We start from the raw sequence: 21,145 nt of genomic DNA, 5'->3' as shown, positions 1-21,145 counted from the left end.
GAAATAAGTTAGTAGGAATTACCCAACAGCCTTACACATCAATTAGCCAAAACACTTGTATTTTAAAATACTCCTTTGTGTAACTTGAAGCCTGCAACAGTGGGAAGTCAAAACCAGCATCATTCCTAAAATCCAACCCTTGCGCCAACAGCAGAATTCACACACACACTGTCCTCTTTTCACCTGGCTACAACCACCACCTTGCTGCTTCTCTAGAAGATTCAGCTGTTTTTCCTCTCCTGACACATCACAACTCCCAACTCCCACACATTCACACACACACATATATATATAAAACACATCATCAATCTATTGACTGGCTGATTCCACAGCAAGCCTGCATTCCTTACCCTCACCTTTCAATTCTAAACAGTCTGCCCCACCTACATCTTGGTTCACATTGTCTCCTGTCACATCTTCTTTTTTCCTCTGTCCCAATCGCAAATCCATGCTTTTTCCTCAGCTTCCTCTTCCTGTGTGCCAAGTCCCCTCCCTCTCCTTCAAAACCCTCCTCAAAACTCACTTCTTTTGGTTCGATTTCCGTCACTAATCTCAGCTCCGGCGCTATCTGCTCCCTCTCGCGCGCCTAATTACATCGAAGATAAAACAAAAAACATGAAACAGAAAAAGTAAGTTATCCAAATACTTCATATGTGCTCTCATAAGGGCAGTCTCAATATCCCCATCTTTCTTTGTTTTCTCTCTGTACTGTTAGCCACATTTCTGTGTGATTTCAATTAATTTGCGCTTATCTGCACAGCAACCTAACCTGTAGTCCCATTGCATTGAACCACACAAATATTTTCCACTCTTTAAAAATTTTGCCTTTCCACCCTCACAGCTGAGTCTTACTAAAGTATACTTCTGCTGTAACTCAAAAATAGTTTGTGTTGCAGTGTTCACAATCTCTTCCTTTAAAACATGCTAAGCTCAAATCAAAGAATTAACTACTCTGTATATCTCTTTCTCCATGTAATTTAAATTTTGCATGCTTAGCACACACCTTCCAAACTTAAATTTGTTAAATTTGATGATGTATGGAACTTGAGGTATCTTAAGCTTATACCCATCTCGTGATTTTATTTTTTTTGCTTTGGAAACAGACAAAAAACCAAGTGATAGGTTTAAATTAAGCATGAAGCATTGGATCTGTCTGCTCCACTGTTTTTCAAATCAAGTTATAGTCTTGGCATTTTTTTTTAAGCTTTACATAATTTTTAGTAAATGTCTTGTTATAAAATAATAAATGCAAAAAAAGCAAAAAACATCCATTTGAGTTCTAGGCTTAGACAAAGCTTAGTTTCAGATACCTGATTTTCAAACAAAATCTTAAGATTGCGCTTTTATTCTTAAATACCACAAAAAACACTTTGAAAAACATTTTACCCACAGCATGATGCAGATGTTGCAGAAAAAAAGTATCTCTGCCTTTGAAAGCTACAGAATTTCATACCTATCTCTGATTTTTCAAAATGAAAACCTATGACTAGTAACAATTAGCATTACAGAAAGCATAATTGGTGGTGTTCTTGCTACAAGACAACTTAAAAATTCTAACCCATCCTAAAGTGTAAATTTGGCCCCCTTATTCTTTCTCGAGACTTTACTGAAGCCACCCACATCCAACCCCTGAGATGTAGGAGACTGACAACGTAACTACTGAGAAAAATCAGAAATAATAGATGAGCTGGACTGCCACCAAGCATGTCTGGATATCAAAATGGTTACTAAGAAATAGAGTTACTATTTTTTTTTAAAGCTGAAAATGCCTGTGGCCAAAGAATAGTAACTCAAGATTAGACACAACATAGCTCCCTGGAAAAAGCACTGGACTTCTTAACATTGTCACAGAAGGGCTATCTCAGTTCAGTCACAATCACATTACCCAAGTTTTCCTTTTTATGAAGTAAAATGAAATACTCTAGCCTGCTAACTTACTGTCATACTGAAAGTATTGTTTGAAATATTACATACTGATTCAACAGTTATTGCAAGACTGCAGCAAGAAGACAGTGCTAGCATGACTACAGATTTTGGTTTAATCTCTTTAAGGAAATTTAGTTTAAATAGTGCAGTATCACCTGCACAAAGTTCCAATGTTCTCTGCGTAGATGATCAAACTCAGTATACAGCTACCTGTAATCTGGAGGCCAGGACACAGAAATGTTTTCAAGCCAATTCTTTTATCCATCTGTCCTTGTCACAGTATGGATGGTTACAAAAGTAATACCTAATTATTTATTTTTGCCAAGTCAGAAGGAATACTCTGAAGAAAACAGAGCAAGTAAGAGCAGTTTTTCCACATTTTATTGCCGCCGAGTCTCTAATAGTTTCAGTGGAGTATTTTCTCATTAACTATGAAAATACAGTTACCATGCAAGATACATGCAACGGCATTTCCACTCAATGCTTGTAACAGTTTTCGATGTTGTTTTCGTTTCGCAAGTAAGGATAAGCCTAGTGACTAAATCATGTCCTTTACTTCACAGCCTCCCTCAACTTCTACTCGGCATCTCTTCTTTAACAGCAACTGGACACTATAAGAGATAAGGAGATATTTATCTGTCTGAATCCCCAAAAGTTCTGACACAGGGAAGAAAACCCCCAACAGAACAGTCATGTTAATAGGAACACATGGGCAAAAAGCTACCACAGTAGCAAACAAAAGAGATGGGGCAGAGGGTGAGGAAGGAAAAAAAAAGAAAAAAAAAAAAAGGTAAAAAATAAAAAAATCAAAAAAAATCAGCAGCACAGACTATTAACAAGCTAAAGCTTTTTCCTGAAAGGACACCAGAGGAAAAAGTCTCTGCATGCCACTGGTTTTGTAGACTGCAAGACAAAACTCTGAGAACAAATTAGTCTGCAATGGAGTGTACAGCAGCCAGGCATTTCAGATAGAGGCAAGACTACTTGAGCAGCACACTCTGGGGCACCATCCATAAAACTGGTGAAGCAAGGCACTGCAAGACCTAGAATAAAGACTGCGATCTAAAACTAGTTGTACTAGATGACACTTTTACTACATCAAGACATTTAAAAAAAAATCTGAATAAAACCTAACAAAGAGATACCTGAAGTATTCTTACCTGCCCTTTTGCATCCTCTGGCATAGATTTGATATGCATCCTCTTAAGACATCGAATAACACCATCATAGAACTGTACTGTGAATGTTCCTAGAAAAGGATTGATGTAATCACTGTGAGTAGTTAAGAAAAAAAACACACCTTGTTACTGTGAAAGCTTTAGCAAAATGTTTTGTAGGCTTGATGAACCAAGTAACCAGGTGTTACCTACAGTCAAGACTGAGAATTTTAAGAAGAAATAAATGACAGCCTCAATGAAGCCCTGCTTTTACACTGTTGCTCTTTGTCCCCTTGGACAATTTCAAGCATGTTTAGGCTACTGTGTCACTTTTGATCATAAATATTACATAATTATTTCAATGAATTAAGTTGCCACAATAGGGAAACAATTCAATTTACAAATTCTTGTTTGCTTTAACCTACAGTAAAACCTTCAACTTCAACATAGGTTCATTAAAAATATCACCCCATTGTGATGTATCGCATCTAAGGTGTTCCTTTATTTCCCCATTTCCATTTTTTTCTTCAATAAACATAACTTTAGAAGAGACCTACCATTCCTAAAACAATTACAAAAACTTTAAAACAGTATTAGCCCAAATCAACAATAGTACAAAATAGTCTTAAAACTGTGCACAGGACGTTCTTCTCATCACTGAGGAAACATTAAGCGTTTTGCCTTCCAGGAGAAATTTCAATTTTTAAAGTTCACACAGATAAAAGACAAATCTCTTACTAAATTTGGCAGAATAGAAACATTTTCACTTAGTATTGATGCAATGAGGAAAAATTCTTATGCATGTCACTTCAAGACCACAGCTACAGCACAGCATATGCAAACAGTCTTTATCAGTGCACCAGTTGTGAATACATACCCTCTTTATTAATTGCTTCAATCTTTGCAGGGTAATACCGACAGTCTGTCCAACGAGCTAGGACTTCCTCTCCAGGTTTAAAATCCTATTTTATACAAATGTAGTCATTAATATTATAATAATTTTCATTTTTTTTCCTATTAAGAATTAAACATTATGTGCTAGAGGGATTTAATATAGCAAAACAAGTAGGACAGTTTAAAAAAAAAGTGTCAAAATAAATGTGCCACTTACAACAAATTCTTCATCATCTTTCAGCCCTTCTTTCCTTAATGCTGGTCGCTCCAAGGGTCGCAACCTATTACTGTCCCAGTAAATCCACTCATCGTAGCGATGACTCCAACGTTCAAAATGGACCAACATCTTCCCCTCTTCATAATCTATCTTCTCAATACGAGATGGATACCTTGAATGATAAAAGTAAATTGATAAATCTCAAAGGTTTCGGGGTTTTTTTTGCATACAACAGTGCTTAAATCACCACTCAGAAAGTTATATTAACACAGTTCAAGACTGAAAAAGATGTATTTAATGAACTGATAGTAGTATAACATTTAGTTTAATAAGAGTTATCTATACACATCGGTGATATGTCATCAGCTTCATCCCAGTCAGATTATACACAAAATTAAGCCTCAAACTCCTAAACCAAAACTGCTTGAAATTGGCATTAGAAGTTTGTGCTTACCAAGTTTAAAACCTGTGTTTGTCTAAAGCAAAATCCTGTAAGAGTTTTTGTTTGCTTCGGGATGGAAAGGATATAAAATAGTTTTAGGAGTACGTTCATTACTTTTATCATACAAAATGTTTCATCAAACTATACCATTGATTCCAGGCAAATCCAAGCAACTAATCAGACCCAGAAATCAATTGAATTCCTACTTATTCTAAGCTTACTAATTTATAGATCAGCTGCCATGATTTCACTGCCATTAAATTTGAGTCATAGTAACTATTTTTAGCAGTCATCTCTCTAGCTCCACAGGCACTAAAATAAATGTCAGTCTTAATTAACATGTGGATTTTACTCTTAGCAAAACCTGTATGTGCTCAGTAGAACTAATTGCAACTGAGCTGCAACCAGATTGAGTCTTAAGCATCTAATTCTGGGTGTGACATAGATGCAGTTTAGGAACCATAAACATTGAAATTTCATTTGTAGGGAAGAATGAAAAATTCTTCTTAACTTCAGTGATTATCATTCAGTCTTACTATTCCTGTTTCACCAAAGTGATATATTTCACAAAATTGTAGCAGGGAAGCAAGGCACAACCGGGTTTCATCACACTACTTTCTCCACTAAAAATTATTAGATCCCATTACTTTCACTGTATGGAATGCAGAAAAAAATGGAATGCGGCAGAATTCAGCTCCTGCCTTTCACAAAAGTATGCAAATGGATTCAAAAGTGCAAAGAATCTCCCGCCAAAAAATGGAGTTAATCAAATTTTCTCCCAAGTTCATATCAAGGACAGTCTAAAGTTAACAAAACATATTAAGAAGAAAGAGCACAGCAAAAGGACAGCTGTCTTTCACTTTCATTAAGAAGCAATCTGTTTTTTCTAAGAACGTTTTACTGTGGAGCAATAGTAAGACATCAGGGCTTGAGCAACAAATTTCCATTTCTCCTGCAAATTTCATCTAGAAACAAAACTGGCACATACAGGGACCCTGTCAATATTCTCAATTTTGAAAACTTTCTCTGCAAAATACTGATGGTGCTGGTAAAGGAATCTTTAACACTATGCTCTGATTATGAACTATGTTGAGTTCTCAGGAAGTACAGGCTTTCCCTATTTCCTGCTGACTAGAACAAGGCATTAAAACAAAAGGTGTCAATCTCAGTTTGCTCCTTCATTGCTCCAGCTGCAGTAATGCATACAGTTTCCCAACATCTGTGTATCTCAGGAACTGCCGAATGAGGAAAAACTCCCTGATTTTCTAGGTTACTACTGCAACTGCTTCAGCCACATTTCATCCTCACACCAGAACGCACACAGTTCAACCTCTTGTTGCACTTCCCTCACCCATACATTTCAGAAATGCAAAATATTTTCACAGCCATTCTTTTAAGTTCCCAACTTCTTTTCACTGAACTTTAAAACACACAATGTCTTCGTCTCAAACCGCAGATTCTCATTTGCCACCCTACTAACAAAATCTTTTTCAAGATAGAACTCAACGGTACTTTTCAGAGGAACAAGATCAACCCCCTTTTCCCATTACAAGCAGACTGACAAGAACAGTCCAACAAGAACACTGAAGCTGATGATACATGTATCAAAACAGAAAGTAAAACTCCCAGGTCAATACCCACATCCCATCATCAGCATCCTAGTTTAACTTGAACAAGGCTTCAAGAAAGCAGGTCACCCTTAGGGCCTTCCTAAGGTTCTGCCTCTGATGATGCTTTCCTTTCAAGTCCACCTGTTGATACATTTAGGAATTTTCTTATAAAACTTCTTACTAGTTTTTTGGAACTGAGTTTTCCAATTTCAGACTTCTTGTATCTAAACAGCAAGTGTCAAGAAAAAGCAGGAAGAGTAGCAAAGCAGAGGAGAAAGTAAAGTTACCGTTCCTACAGCAAGTGTGTGAGTAACCATATTACCCACAAGCGTTTTGAATAGAAGGAAGACACACAAAGCATTTAACAGAGGGGTGGAAGGAAAAAAACCAAAAAAGCAAGAGGACAGGAGGCTCACTTTGTAGCGATCAAAAATGACAGCTCCTGTGCAAGCACTGAAGCTGTAGTAGTGAAATGGAAGACAAGAAGGATGATGCTCTTTCTCACTACAGATGGAAATTTCAGGTTTATCACATGCCAGCCAGGTAGTGATGCAAAACTACGGCCATTTTACCAAATTCAGGGAACATCAACCAAGAGATAAAATTCTTTGTTTTCTATGCATCTACAATGTAAATATTCTGTTCCCATTATGGCGCTACCCTATAGCATTTCCCTTGCTACATTTTTATTGTTGTTATGGCTGGCAGCTTTCACTGGTCATCATCATCAAAGTCATCATTCCAAGTACTGTGCATAGAAGACAATAGAAGGGATAATCTGGCAAAACGTGGTACACCGTCCTGGAAAGAGAAAACTGAGTAAGAGGGAGAAGGAAAATACAGAGTACAGTTTAGAGACAAATACATGAAAATGAAGATAGTTTTAAGAAAAATTCTGCAAGCCCAGAATCAAGAGATTAAGGGGGGGGGGGGGGGGGGGGGGAATACAAAAGCAAAACTAACATCAGTTAATAAGAGGTGATATGCAAAATATTAAGTCTCATTAGGGATCATTCAACAGTGGAAATGTAGCACCAGGTATCTATTGATTAATTTCTCTTTGATAAATACAATTTTTGGTATCAAATTCTTTTTAAAATGTCATTATCAGCTCTGAATCAAAGTCCAGTGATACTGGTTTTGCACAGTTTAATCTTGCAATAATCACATCATCATATAACGGCTTTATTCTGATAATTCATGTTTCTTCAATGTATGTTAGGACAATGGTTGCAAGATGAATGCTGCCAAAACCTGCATTCAACTCCAATCCTCAGACATGGAACAATTTGCAGACCTCTGAACTATAGTAGACACCCAAGTTATACACAATGGGTTATTATGCAACACAAAAATAACTTTGTATGGATTTAGCAACAAGCTATGAGTCTCAATATCCACTAAATTTAGCCACATAATGTGCCACAAATATGTATAAACAGTAATATTTCACAATACTGATCCCACAGTGGAAAAGAGCAGAGCATACATATTGCAGAATTTACTACTACAAATTTTACACCACACAGAAACATTTTTCTGGCGTTATAGGTTTTGCACTTTTACTAAGAATAATCAATTTCATAAATCACAGAATTATGTAACTATTTCAAAGGCAAGTATGCATTTCCTTCTAATGAAACATAAAACGGCAACATAAATTTTTTAATATACCTTTTTACAGCATTTAGCAACAATGTGTATAGGAAAGCTTCTACTATGGCTAAGAGCAATATTTATATTTATTCTGTTGGAAGAAGAATAATATGAAGATGGTTACATCTCATTCACATGAGAAATTTTATGTAGAACTTCCTTCCATCGCAAAGGTACATGTAGGCACTGTGAAGAAGTACTACAAAGGGGAATATGATCATCACTTTTACAGTGCCAAAGCATGATGATGTCTAAAGCCCAAACAACATTCCAGTCAGGTTAATTCTTCCCATTCCCCCCCAGCAAGTACTCCACACTAAGTGATCAGAAGTATATAGATTTGCCAGCATTTGTTCAGCTCAAACCAGAAAAATACACTCCAAAAAATTGAGGAAAAAAAAACAAAACCAAAACCAAACCAGACCACCACACTCCAGGTCAATAATGAAAGTACTCTTTTTGCAGAAAGAAACAATAACCTGCAAGTTTTGGGTGTGGCTTTTTAATAGCGTGCTGGAAATAATATTTAATAATCCCAAATAAAGTCTCATTCAAATTATAGGTGGGTTTGTTCTTGTTTTTTAAGGAGAGAACAGGAAAATTATGTTAGCTGATGGTATCTGCCCAGTTTACGTATTCCATGCTCTCCATTTTCAGGTTCCAGTGATTCTAACCCGTAAGAATTATGGAAGATTATTGTAAAGCTGCAAAATTTAATATGGCTTACAAAATTTACACTGATCAGAAAATAATAATAATTCTCCAACATTTCTATAGGAAAAAATAATGGGAAATTTGCACGTTTCATTTCTTGACAGTGTAAAAAAAAAGCCTAAAAAAGAACCGTTTTCTCCAATGTATTCAATGTTAATACATTGAATTCCGTTAATGGCCACAGGGACAGTATTATTCATTTTTACATCATCATCTTCCTTTTGACCCTTCAAAAGTGACCAAGAACTGGTAAATTGCCCTGTGAGGTGGGACAAGTTATTTCAAACTGTAAAAAAGGTTGCAAAAATGTCTGTAAATTTGCACCTACAAAATCTACAAACAGACACAATTTCTGCCTTCACAATAATGGTATAAGAAGTCTTTTCTTCTACCTCATAAAGGATATAAAACCAAAACCCTCCATTCTGACTTGTCCACAAATAGTATTCCAGTATCCGTGAAATCTGTGAACGCCTATTTCTAACTCCCCGGTTTTTACTGTGTGTATTGTATTATATCATTATAAAGTAGAGTCTTCACAGCCCTTTCAAATACCTCGCTGTCAGGTAACCCAGTCAACTGAAATCCAAAGCAAGGACTGCACAAAGTAAGATCACCTCCGTACTGAAGAAAAAAAATAAATTTCCATCCAGATAATCAAATATACCAAGTCAAAGTGTTGCTGTTCTGACAACTAACATTTTAGCGAGCTGCTTCCATTTCAGAACTGTAACAAGGACGATGTACACAACGTATCCGTACTTCCTTCTTTGCCTAACATAGTTTAGATCAAGAAAGACTATGGTCTCGGGAAAATAACAGGGTTGGATTTTTTGTTTTTTTCAAAGCATTATCTGGTACTTATGGGACAACCAGTAGAAAGCTAGAGACACAAGAGACAAGAAAACAGGGGGCAAAGAAAGAGATACATCTTTAACAACATCAGCTTTGCAGAGACTGTGTCCTAGTTGTAGAAGCTAAAGGCTTAAAAACCAGTTTTACACATAGGCACGTACTTGCAGGTATGTACAGTTTTACTGCTGTTCCTTTTGTCAGTGAGAGGCACAGAGGGGGTGCACATATATCAGTTTTTTGTATAAGACCATAGAATAATTCAAGTTGGAAGGGACCTCAGAAGGCCTCTAGTCCAACCTCCCATTCCAAGCAGGGTCAGCTGTGGGATCAAATTTCTCAGTTTTATCCAGCCCAGTCTTGAAAACCTCCAGCATTGGAGGCTCCACAAACTCTTTGGGCAACTTGATCCACTGCTTGACTGTCCCATAGCTTAAAAGACTCTCCTTGTACCTAGCTCGAATGTCTCATTTTTCAACTTGTGCCTGTTGTCTAGTATCCTCTAACCACGCACCACTGTGGAGTTTGGCTAAGCCTTCTTGATGGTATCTCTGTAGGTACTGGAAGGCTGCTAGTGGATCCCCTGAAGCCTTCTCCAAGCTAAACAAGCCCCGTTTTCTCACCCTTTCTTCACAGGTCACACAGTCCAGGCCTCTAATCATCACATAAATCTTCAATAATTTTCTGTTACCAGTCAATCCATCTCATTTACTATCTGCTGACAGATGGTCACATTGATTTCAATTAGAGCCGCATTTCATAGTTTGCTTTAGTGAATTTCAATTTAACAAGTGGTACAAATTTATTATGTAAGATGATGTCCACTGCAACAGTACACTGTTGCACTTCATACAGAAGCAACTGCAGTTACCTCCACAATAAAGCAACACCAAACATGCTCATTAATAGCCTGTCTTTGCTGATGAGTTTGATCAGGCTTTCTTCTGCTCCATGATCACACACGCCAAATTATATCAGTGACCCAAACAGTGTCTGTAAAAACTTCCTCATTTATAACCACAGGAGTTTTAAGCAACAGTCAATGCATACAATACCCTCTCCAAATTTTACAGAAATCAAACAAAACACCAGATTCCATGAGATGAATTTCAGCAACTGCTACGCAGATGAAAATTTAAGACCTGCAAAAGTGCCTCAGAAAGCAAACACACTTAATATATTTTTCCCCATCATCTAGAAGCCTGCCTTCATTAACGCTTTAACTGGTCATGAAAACACTGGATCTTTCAGAAAAATGGAGACAAGAGAAGTAAAACCCTTTCAAAGGCTATTTTTCAGCAAGTGTTCTCAATTTGTCACTTGCATAAAGACTGAGCTAAGCAATATGACTGCTCTTCAATTTCGGTTTTGTTAAAAAATGTAAAGAGATTTCATGTAAGTTCAGGAACTTTATCTTCTTCAAAGTATGTCTCTCTGCCTGCAGATGAAGGGAATGCATACAGCTTATATATGGAAAGAATTTTAAAAACATCCACCACCCCCTTATGCAACTGAAAGCTAAGGGAAAAAAAACTCGTATTATTCCAGCCAATGTCACCCTAACAATAATGTAACAGTAGGCTTTCTCTAAAAAGGTCTTCAGTTATGTACATTAATGTGAATTCATTTTAAACAGAGTCCTGTTTACAGCATTGCTCTAACTGCAGAATTTTAATATTAACTTTCTGCTCCTGTATATAGCACACAAAAGTTTAAATGCATATGAACTTGACCTGTTTTACCTGGTGGTCTAGATGATGAATCAATTCCTAGAAAGCTCAGGATGAATTCTATTCTGCCTGAAAAAACCAAGCAACTCAGCTGCAGAGCTTCCGACAGGGTCCATGCCTGACAAGGCCAAACCCAGACAAGCACTCTAGAACTGACGAGTGACCCTTTCCTGTGAAAAGGCTGGGCAGATGCAATATAAACCATACACTGGATAATTACAACAGTAAAAGATCACTGATTAAGCTGAAGCTATTTTTACATATTAACTTTTGTTACCTAGCTACATTAACCAGTTATCTCTAGTCACAGAAGATGCTATCAAAAGTTCTACTGAAATTATTTTTATAGCACTATTCAGTTTCCTGATCTTGACATTCAGTTATAAAATCTGTATATTCAAAACCAACTCTACAGCAACAGATAAGAACAAGGGCTCTAAAGGAAAATATGGTTTACAGAATAATCCATTTATTATAACAGATGCTTTTGCTATAATTAAAATCAAAGCTCTACAGATAAAAAGAAAAATAACCCAAAGTTTTGTACAGAGCATGTAACTACTGCAGTAAATATGTAAATAATACACAGACTTCTCTATCACATAACTTGCGAGTTAGCAGGATCAGTTATTTACGTGAACATGCTTAGCTCTCCAGGAATGCAACAAAAAACCAGGTACAGGCCACTACATTTCCCAGCCCTAATTAACCAGAGAGCAGCTAAGAAAAAACTTCTGGGTAGAAGCATCAGCTTCCCCAGCCATCTGCTTCAACAAAACCAGGGATTTTTCAAACTGAAGTAGCATGGCCAGTATTTAGCACACTTGCATTAATAAAATTGACTAAATTTATTTTGGAAGAACAGCTCCTTTTACAGTACACATGCTGTGTAGTATGGTCCATGTGCCCACAAATTTCCATTTCATAGTCTTGACCAACTCACAGTAAGACTGGGTGGTTGCAGAGTCACAGCTGTAAGCACTTCATTCCTCCAACTGTTTGATACAGAATACAGAAGTACTCGCCTATTCCATGATCTCTGATTAAGGATGTTTTCTTTTTTTAAAATCAGTTTTGTAAGCCTGTGAAGTGTAGTAACTGAATACAACACAAATTCACTTGCACACTTTCAAACTAAAACAAAGTAAGTCTTTAGTCACAGAAGTTTGCCACGTTAACACACTGATTCCACACTACTCTGGAAATGCTCTTTGCTTATTGTGGCTGTACAAAAGCACCTAAAAGCAAACAAATGAAAACCTGTAGAGAAGCTTGTTTTCATTCCTGAAGACAGAATATTTTCCTAAAAGCTAAAAGTTTTAACAGACTTATGTGGAAATTCAAAAAGTTCACATGTGAAACAGTCAGTTAATAGATGCGCTAAGTTTTATAATTAGACATCAAAACACACAATATACACAAAAGAATTATGTTCTTAGTGAATATTGCACAATGTCTTCCATACCATTTTTGTAAATAGTCCAGTGCCTCCAAACGAGCACCAATCTCAAATGTGATTCCAGGACGATTTGGAGGCTTTTTACTCATCTTGGTATTTTCTTTTTCACTACCTTTTGGAGAGGAATAAAAAAAAATATATATATTAAAACAGATACTGTGTCTAAAACATGTCACTGACAACAAACATATTCTGAAGGGTGGAAAATGATGCAAAATTTCTATCCTGACTTCCCATTAACTGTTTGGTTTTCAAAAGTATAACCAAGGTCCAAAGAAGGCATTAAAAAAAAATTACGTATTTTTACTCAGATTTCTTTCCCTTCCAAATAAAAAAACACTTATCAATCTTAGGTAAAAAAAAATTTAAAAAAACATTGTGCCCATCTCTAGAACTGTACTACATTGTAATTACTGGACATCCATTTGGAGTATAGTTGTAAGAGTTAACAGTCAACGTGTGTTCTCTCCTCTGGTGTGGAAAAGGTCAAAAGAAAAACTTACCTTACCGAGAGCATAAACTTAAACATAAACACGGTCTAAAGGACAAGTAAGACAGGTTAGCAAAACCAAAAATAAACAAGCAAAAAGGCCATCTTCTGTCTTTCTACACACTCGAAATCTCATTCATAGCACTCAGTAAGTTCTATTCGCAAATGCCTTGTAATGGTTTTTTGGTAATTCAATCACCGTCCAAATAAATCACTTCTCTGTCCGACTACTACCGTGACTTTCTGACGTACTACCTTTACCATCCCCAGCCGTCGGGGCCGCAGGCGCCTGCCCCATGCCGACTGAAAAGCAAGGGTGCCAGGCTGCAAGGCCACAGCCGCCCCGGTCCGCACCGCGGCAGGAGCGGCACCCGGACCCCCGCTTTTAAGCCAGGCTCCTCCGCCAGCGCCGCGAAGGCGACCCGGGGCAGCTGCCTCGCAGGCAGCGGCCGACCCGAGGAAGCCCATGCCGCTGCCGAGCACGGAAGACACAAAGGGGTCCAGCCCAGCCGCGCTCGGAGCGCGGGAGGGCCCCCGGCCGGCGAGGGCTGAGCGCTCCCCCAGGCCCAGGGGAAGACGCGAGTGGCCGCGGCCCACCGGACGCCCCCGGTCCGCGGGCAGGGCCCAGCGCGGGGAGGGCCGCGGGCACCGCCCCGCCAAGCCCGGGCGCCGTGAGGGGGGCGCCGGAGCCCCGCGCCGCGCCGGGCCCGCCCGGAGAGGACCACCGCCCGCAGCCGCCCGCCCTGCCGCCCGCGCCCTCTCCGCGCTCCTTACCGTCTCCTCCGACTTGCAAGGCAGCGGCAGGGCCTGCGGCAACCCACAGCCCCGGCACGGCGCCCACTGCTCCTGCTCGGCGCGGCGCGGGGTGTCCGGCGCGGCGGCCGCCCTCACAGCCCCATCCTCCCCGCGCCCCGCCGGCGCGTCACCACCCCGCGACAGGCCCGCGAGGCGCAGCTCGGCGCCGCCATGCCACCGCCCCCGCCACGTGACTGCGGAGCCTCCGCCGCCTGATGGGGGGGGCGGCCTAACGAGGGAGACAAAGGGAAGCAGCGGTGCGCGTGCGCGGCACTTGCGGGGCCGCGGGGCGGGGGCCGCGGGTGAGGCGAGGCCGGTCCGCCCGCCCACACCGCCAGCTCGGCCATAAAAACGGGGCAGAGGGGGAAGGAAGGGAGACGAGTAGCTGCTGAGGTGGCGGGTGGAGTGGCGGTAGCCGGCAGCTGGCTGGGTGCTTGTCAGCTGGTGGAGGCACACGGCAGTGGCCTGTATTTACCTCCCTGCCCACAGAGATATCTGCTCTTATCTCAGCCCCCAGGTTTTCTCCCTGTTGGGAGCAAGCAGCTAGGTGGGTGCTCGGCTGCTGCTGGGGCCAACCTGTTGCCTTCCCTTCGAAGAACCTGGTATGGGGCTGGAGATAGTAACAGGCTTGGTCTGGGTGTGCCAGGCTGGGCTTATAGCTGTTATTTGGCTGCTACTTGCTTGTCACGGTGGAGAATTACTTGCTCCCTTTCTTGCTGAAGGTCAAACTCTCAAGGCTTCTTAATAGCTGCTGTTAGCTTTAGCTGTTGGCTGTGCTGCTTATCACTGTGTTCTGCTTTTGCCAAAGTGCTGGCCTTGAGCCAAGCCTGGCATTTGGCCCCTGCACTGCAGCCATTCCAGAACTCTGGGAACCATCTCATGGAGCCCTTCCTCCTTTTCTCCTGGATAGATATTGCCAATGTTCTTGTTACGGCAAGACCAGCATCATCACATCCCCATGGATGCGATTGCTAAGACAACAGTCAAGTTTCTACCAGCTAACAAAAAAAAGGCTTTCCTTTGCATACTGGGTGTATGGAGACTGCATGTTCTGGCTCACTGTCAGCTTGTGAGTCCTCTCTTGAGTAACCTGAAAGAAGACCTTGTTCAAGTGTATTGGGTTTGGGTGGCAAGGTTCTGGTAATGGGGGAGCTACAGTGGCAAATTCTGTAAGAAGCTGCTAGAATGTCCGTGGAGCCAATGCCAGCCAGTAGTGCCTCTGGGATAACGTATTTAAGAAGATGAAAAAATGCTGCACAACTGAGCTGAAGAGAGGAGTGAGAATATGTGAGAGAAACTGCCCTGCAGCGCCGGAGGGGCCGGAGCCGCTCCCGGCCCGGAGCAGAGATTCCCCCCCAGCCCGCGGCGCCCCCGGCCCGCGGAGCCCCCGGGGGAGCAGCTCCCCCCCCGCAGCCCGGGCAGGGCCCCCCCCGGGGCAGGGGGTGCCCGCAGGGGGCTGTGACCCGCGGGCAGCGGCGCTGGGGCAGCTCCGGGCAGGGCCTGTGGCCCCGCGGGGAGGAGCCCGGGCTGGGGCCGGGCTGGGGCAGGGCCTGTGCCCCCGGGGGCGGGGGGGCTGGGGCCGGCTGGGCCGGGGGGGCTGCGCCCGCGGGGGGGACACGCTGCGGCAGGGAAAGAGAGGAACGAGGAGCGGGGGAGACAAGGAGCGAGAAGCTGAGCGCGGCCCTCAGTGCCCATAGCCCTGTGCTGCTGCTGGGAGGGGGCAGGGACGGGCAGGAGCCGAGCTGCGCCCGGGGAGAAGGGAGCGCTGCGGAAGGTGCTTTGAGGGTCGGGTTTATTTCTCACTGGCCCGCTCTGACTTTCCCCGGGGCAGACCTGGGTTGTGCCTGTGACGGTCACTGGGGAGCGATCTCTCCCTGCCCCCACCCCGACCCACGGGCCTGTCGTTACATTCTCTGCCCCCTGCCCGGCTGAGGAGGGCAGGGACAGAGCGGGCAGGGGGGCACCTGCCCTCCGGCATGGCCAGCCCACCCGCATCCCTAAAGAGCAGCAGGACAGACAGTACAGTTTGTGTGGTAGCCCTTAGGCCTGTCCAGACAGGGGAACATGACCTCACCTGGAGCCTCTGTCAGAAAACACCTGGAGAGACCCAAGATCAACATACAGGGTTGTGGGAACTGGGGGTATCAAGGGTCTGAGGTACTTGTGCTGTGCTGGATGTTCATAGGTAGGGTCCCCTCTGTACCTTATGCAAGCGAAGCTATGTGGAGTAAGTGGGTAGCACTGATCACACAGTGGGCTCAAATGGGGAACCTGCAGTGCCCATGAATCCTGGAAGAGATCACAGTTTGGCCAGGAGGCAGAGATTTCAGAGCATCACCTGAGGTGGCGGCTCGGGCCCAAGAGTATAATAAATAAGCAGAAAGTGAAAAGCATTGCTTTTGCAGTGAAAATGCTCTGTTTACCAGTGGAACCTGTTGTACTGTGTGACACCGTCTGAAGTGGAAAGCTGCTTCGTGAAGCACAAGTCATGGACCAAATGAATTGATTGGACTTCTGTGGACATTTGGAGGATGTCCCACAGATTAAGGGAATGATATCTGTGTCAAAGGATGAGAAGGCATCCATGATTGATGGGAATGTATTGGAGAGTGTAGGACCTGGGTATGGTAGACATGCTGTGAAAGCAAGGGGTGGAGATTGGACTGTGTCTGGCTGGGATAGAGTTAACTTTCTTCATAGATGTTCGTATGGTGGCCATGTTTCGGAGTTTTGGCTAAGACAGTGCTGATAACACACCGGTGTGTTGGCTATTGCTGAACACTTGTGCAGCATCAAAGCTTTCTTTTTTTTTCCCAGTCTGCACCCCCAGCAAGTAGGCTGAGGGTGGGCAAGAAACTGGGAGGGGACACAGGCAGCATAGTTGATCTGAACTGGAAAAGGGATATTCTATGCTGAAAATGAAAAACTCAACAAGAAAAGCTGGGGCAGAGGAATAAGAATGGTGAGGGTTTTGTCTTCCAAGGTGTCCATTGCTGGGAGACTGGTTGGGCCTGGGTCTGCTGATGGGAGGTGGTGAGTAATTGCCTTTGCATTACTTGAGGAGGCAGGGGGCTGGGAGGAAGTGTTTGATTTAGGGTTGGGGTTTTTTTGCTTTCCTTCACTTACGAAACTGTCCTTATCTGGATATACAAACATTCTCATTTCTGTTCTTCCTCTTCTCTGTCCTGTCCCACTGCGAGGGGAGTAAGCAAGTGGCTGTGTGGGTGTTTGGCTGCTGTCTGAGGTCAACCCATCCGCTTTGGTTAGTTGCTGTGAGGCTGCCTCCCACTTGAAGAGTCTTTATAGGGAGACTGTGCAGTGAGATATTTTAGAGTATTTACTTGCTGTGGGATTTTTTATTCCTCCTTTAATTTTTCCCTGTTACCATTTTCTAGATGGTGGTGGCAAGCAGAAGAGACTGAAGGAGGAAGAAAGCTTGATAAAAAACAAAGCAAGCAAAACAAAAAAAAAGGGGGGGAAACACTATTATGTCTTTTTAGTAAAAAGGTTGCCATTGCATTTATTTTAATTCTCCAGCTCTTACTACACTGAGAGCAGTTTTGATGCAGGCTTTTGTTTAGAGGACTTGATGGTGAAAGTTTTGTGTTGACAGTGACACCTCTCCGAGTGGCAATGAACATGCAGCATCAGGATGCTGTTAAAAAAGTGAAGGTGCTTCTGTCAAGGAAGAAGGAAATGGGAGAAAGGTAAAAGAGGTAGCGAGGATAGGGATGAGTACATGTGGGTGGTTGAGTCGTGCTCTGTTGGCTGCCAGAGACTGGATTATGCTGTGGTATCAGAAGGTCTCAGAGCAGTGTGTGGCACCAGGAGCATCACCTCACTGCTGAGGCTGTCAGGAGAGGGAGGTGGAGCTGCTGGTGCACTGTAGAGGTGCAGCAAACCCCAGATGTTTGGTTATATGGGCTAAAACCTCATCTGCACACCCACAAAGGAGGTCAGCGAGAGAACAGCAGAAGAGGGAGCCCAAATAATACCCTGGCCTGGCAGCTCCCATGAGCCATCGGCCCATCAAAGGCCCATTTCCTCAAGCCCAGAGGAGCACAGGGGCACAATGGCAGGTGGGAACCCAAATTAAGGACTCAGAGGGAGGGACACTGCAGTGCAAGGTGTTAGGTGTGACTCCTACCATGCTGTCTTGAGAACAGCAGAAGCCCACTTGTGGTCCAGCAGTATGAGGCAACATTTTGTTGCACTATTGTCAGAACAGTTAGGAACTCAAGGAGGCTTAGCCAGTGTCCCTGTTTCTTTTCTGCCATTTCAGGTATACTCACCCCTGCCCTGCTATACCCCTGAGGGCACCCAGAGCCCTTACTGGCCCTGACCTGCCTACCCCGGTGCCTCCCCCACCCTGTGCATGGTCCAGGACCACATTTCAGCTACTATGTTCCACCATAAAGGCAACGAGTAGCAAATGTGGCTGAGACCTTTTTTTATTCTTTTAACACTAAACCATCTCCGATGGTTGCATTGCATGCCTGCCTTCCGTTTTCCCTTTCTTGAAGCTTGACAGAGACAGAGGTCTCATGACATTATCCCAACATGTTTTGTTACAATGCTCAACTGGGCAGGGAAGAGTGACTGTGTCGACCTTTCCATGATAGAAAGGCTCAGTGCTCTCTCTCCTTCAGACACCAGAATATCACAAGGCAGAGAAGCAGGAAAGGAAATTTCGTTACTTCTGCTCCTCACTAAATTTGATGTCATGAAGCATGTCTTTAACATTGTTAATGTTATGCAGACCATAAACTGAAAACCAGACTGGATAGGAGATTTTATCTTGCCAGTCAGTGACTCACAAAGACTTGGAGGGGGAATAATCAGCTGAGCATGAGCTCATGATGTGCTGTTGATGCTGAAAAGACTAATGCAGTCTTTGCAAAGCCACATGCACATGGAAATACTGAGTAGAAGTAGAAAGGTGACATTATCTCTGCACTTGGCACCAGTACATTGATACTAAAATAACTTACTGTTCAGAAAAGCCATCAAAAAACTGGAAGGGTTCAGGAAGGATCTGGGAGAATGATCAAACACCTTCAAAAAAAGATACTGTGGCGAGAGACCCAGACATCACTTTTTTTATTTTGCCATTTATTTTTTTCTTGTGGGCGATCAGGTTAGTCCATAAAAGAACTATTTTAAATGTCAGATACTGCAATCATGAGGTGACAGTCAATGGAATAAAACTTCATCGTTGCTTTTGCCCTTATTATAGTGGGAAGACACATATAAAGTGACTGCTGGTGCTCATATTTAAATGGTGCCTGCACAGCCTCAGCCTAGCAAATGTGCAGCAGCACCTCTGTCCTGCTCTATCCATGTGCCTTGGTCACAACCTGGCTCTGTCTGTCATGATCTACCCTTTTCATGCCTCTTCCTTGGTCCATTTTGACACCTTGCCTCATCAGTTGCTGTGTCCTCCTCTTCAGTTTCTCTGCCCTTCTTTTGTGAAGATTTCCACTCTTTCACCAAACACTTCTCTTTTCCTTTTAAAGCCCTAAATTTTCCAGATGCTGCGAAAGATCCTAAAGTGGCTGAGTTTTGGAGCATCTGGCCTTCTATGGGAAAATAAAGTAGCTGACATCCATTGCCATGGACACCAAACAAAATAGTAACCCCTTGGGTTTGGGACACCAACCCCAGTCTTTTCCAGTTTTGAAAGACACTGAAGCTGAACATTTTTTGCTCAGCTGCTCACTGGTTCTTTGCAGAATGCCTTTAACTCACTGAATAGTTTCTCCCAGACAGCTGTATGTTTGCTGACAGGTATTGCAACCACAGCACTGTATTTCACTGCATGCTGCAGAGGTGACATGAAGCTCTAAACCAGCACTAAGGTCTGCTACTAGCAGAATTGTAAGAGTGAAGTACGTTAATTTGAGGATGCTAAGGGGTGAAATCTGCTAAGTCCACGTGGATAATGAGATTTGTATTTATACAGGCAGTTCCAGCACTAGTGAAAGAAGCCCAAATCCACACAAAGAAAGAGAAGAAAGAGCAAACAGTGACTGTTGATGGAGGTTAAAGGAAATCCTGGGAGGCAGGTGAAGTTAGCAGAATGTTACCCTTAGCAGAATGGTACATCCTGATACTCTGCATGGCTGGAAGGGAGCAACTACCCATTAGGGATGAAGGCAGCTTTGCTGTGCCACGTTACAGCCTGGTTATACCACTTTCTGTGTATCTGTTTGATACTTCATGGGGGCATACTCAACATTCGCTGTGCTATGAATATTGTTTTGCAATGAATGTTAGACCTCTGGAGGTTTAATCATGCTTTTGTCTCAGGAATAGTACTGTGCAATGTGTTGCTTACTTCTGCCTTACATATTGCAGCCATATGTCTTGGACTGCGTTTTGGTTTTAGAGGATGTTCTGTAGATTAGAACACATCAGTAAATATTTTACTGAAGTTTCTTTCAGAGCCTTGTTGATTACAGTACTGAGCAAAAGCGGTGCTAATACCTGCTCTCATTATGCACTGATTTCCTAGATTATTTCCCTGTGAGATTGAAATTCATCATGTACTTTATGGTGAACCAACAGAGCACTGGACTCACAAACATATCCCAGTGGTAAGTTTTTCATGGTCTCCCACTTTTGAGAGCTGACCTCAGGGTGAGTAAGGGAAAGGGACAGAAGGAATGTCCTGCCAAGACAACAATTGTGTTGGAGTCACTGTTTGAGTACTCAGCATCTGGATGTTCATTGCCATCATAATGATATTGTGGAGTACTGGAAGAGGAGAAGAGAGACTAACGGGCAAATCACTGCAAATCATGCAGTCTAGCAAGGATAATTTTGTAGTCAGGTTGCCAACATGGATGTGTGGAGAGAATTTGCAACTTGGACTGAAGGATAACAGAAAACCAGAGCTCATATCTGACCAGCTTCCTGGAGTCCAAGAGTGAGAATGACAAAATATGCATCACATCTGCCAGCAGAAAATACCAATCACTTTGTAAAACTAGTGTGATATTTTCCTGTCTCCTTTGTGATTCTGTGAAAACTGGGGTGTTCTCAAGGGCTTAAGGATGGTTGTCAATTAAGAGATTAGCCCTTAGTGTCCAACCCTGCCTCTAGAATGCTTGCAAAACATTTGTTTATGGGAGGAATAATTTCTTTCTTGATACTTGGCCACTGGATCTGTGCTGGCATCACAAGGACAGGTTGCTGGAAGGC

At 42.5% G+C, this 21,145-nt stretch overlaps 1 protein-coding gene across 14 annotated transcripts in view; it reads right to left on the bottom strand.

The window, feature by feature from the left end:
• Nucleotides 1–14,123, bottom strand: part of PHF20L1 (PHD finger protein 20 like 1) — a 61,511-nt gene extending 47,388 nt beyond the window's left edge. For 2 of the 14 annotated variants that reach the window (XM_055798336.1, XM_055798339.1), the window contains exons 1-6: nucleotides 13,922–14,121; nucleotides 12,664–12,769; nucleotides 4,195–4,366; nucleotides 3,961–4,045; nucleotides 3,087–3,175; nucleotides 524–586 (exon numbers count right to left, since the gene is read on the bottom strand). In XM_055798336.1, the coding sequence (XP_055654311.1) occupies nucleotides 524–586; nucleotides 3,087–3,175; nucleotides 3,961–4,045; nucleotides 4,195–4,366; nucleotides 12,664–12,746 (492 nt within the window). In that variant the 5' untranslated portion in view covers nucleotides 12,747–12,769; nucleotides 13,922–14,121. Of the gene's footprint in view, nucleotides 1–523; nucleotides 587–2,373; nucleotides 2,464–3,086; nucleotides 3,176–3,960; nucleotides 4,046–4,194; nucleotides 4,367–12,663; nucleotides 12,770–13,921 lie in introns of those variants that run through there. The other 12 variants (XM_055798343.1, XM_055798345.1, XM_055798340.1 and 9 more) reach the window with 9 other exon arrangements.
• Nucleotides 14,124–21,145: the final 7,022 nt, after the last annotated feature.

The sequence above is a fragment of the Falco peregrinus genome, chromosome 3 (assembly GCF_023634155.1).
Source record: "Falco peregrinus isolate bFalPer1 chromosome 3, bFalPer1.pri, whole genome shotgun sequence".
Taxonomy (NCBI): domain Eukaryota; kingdom Metazoa; phylum Chordata; class Aves; order Falconiformes; family Falconidae; genus Falco; species Falco peregrinus.
This window is presented reverse-complemented; position numbering and strand designations above follow the sequence as displayed.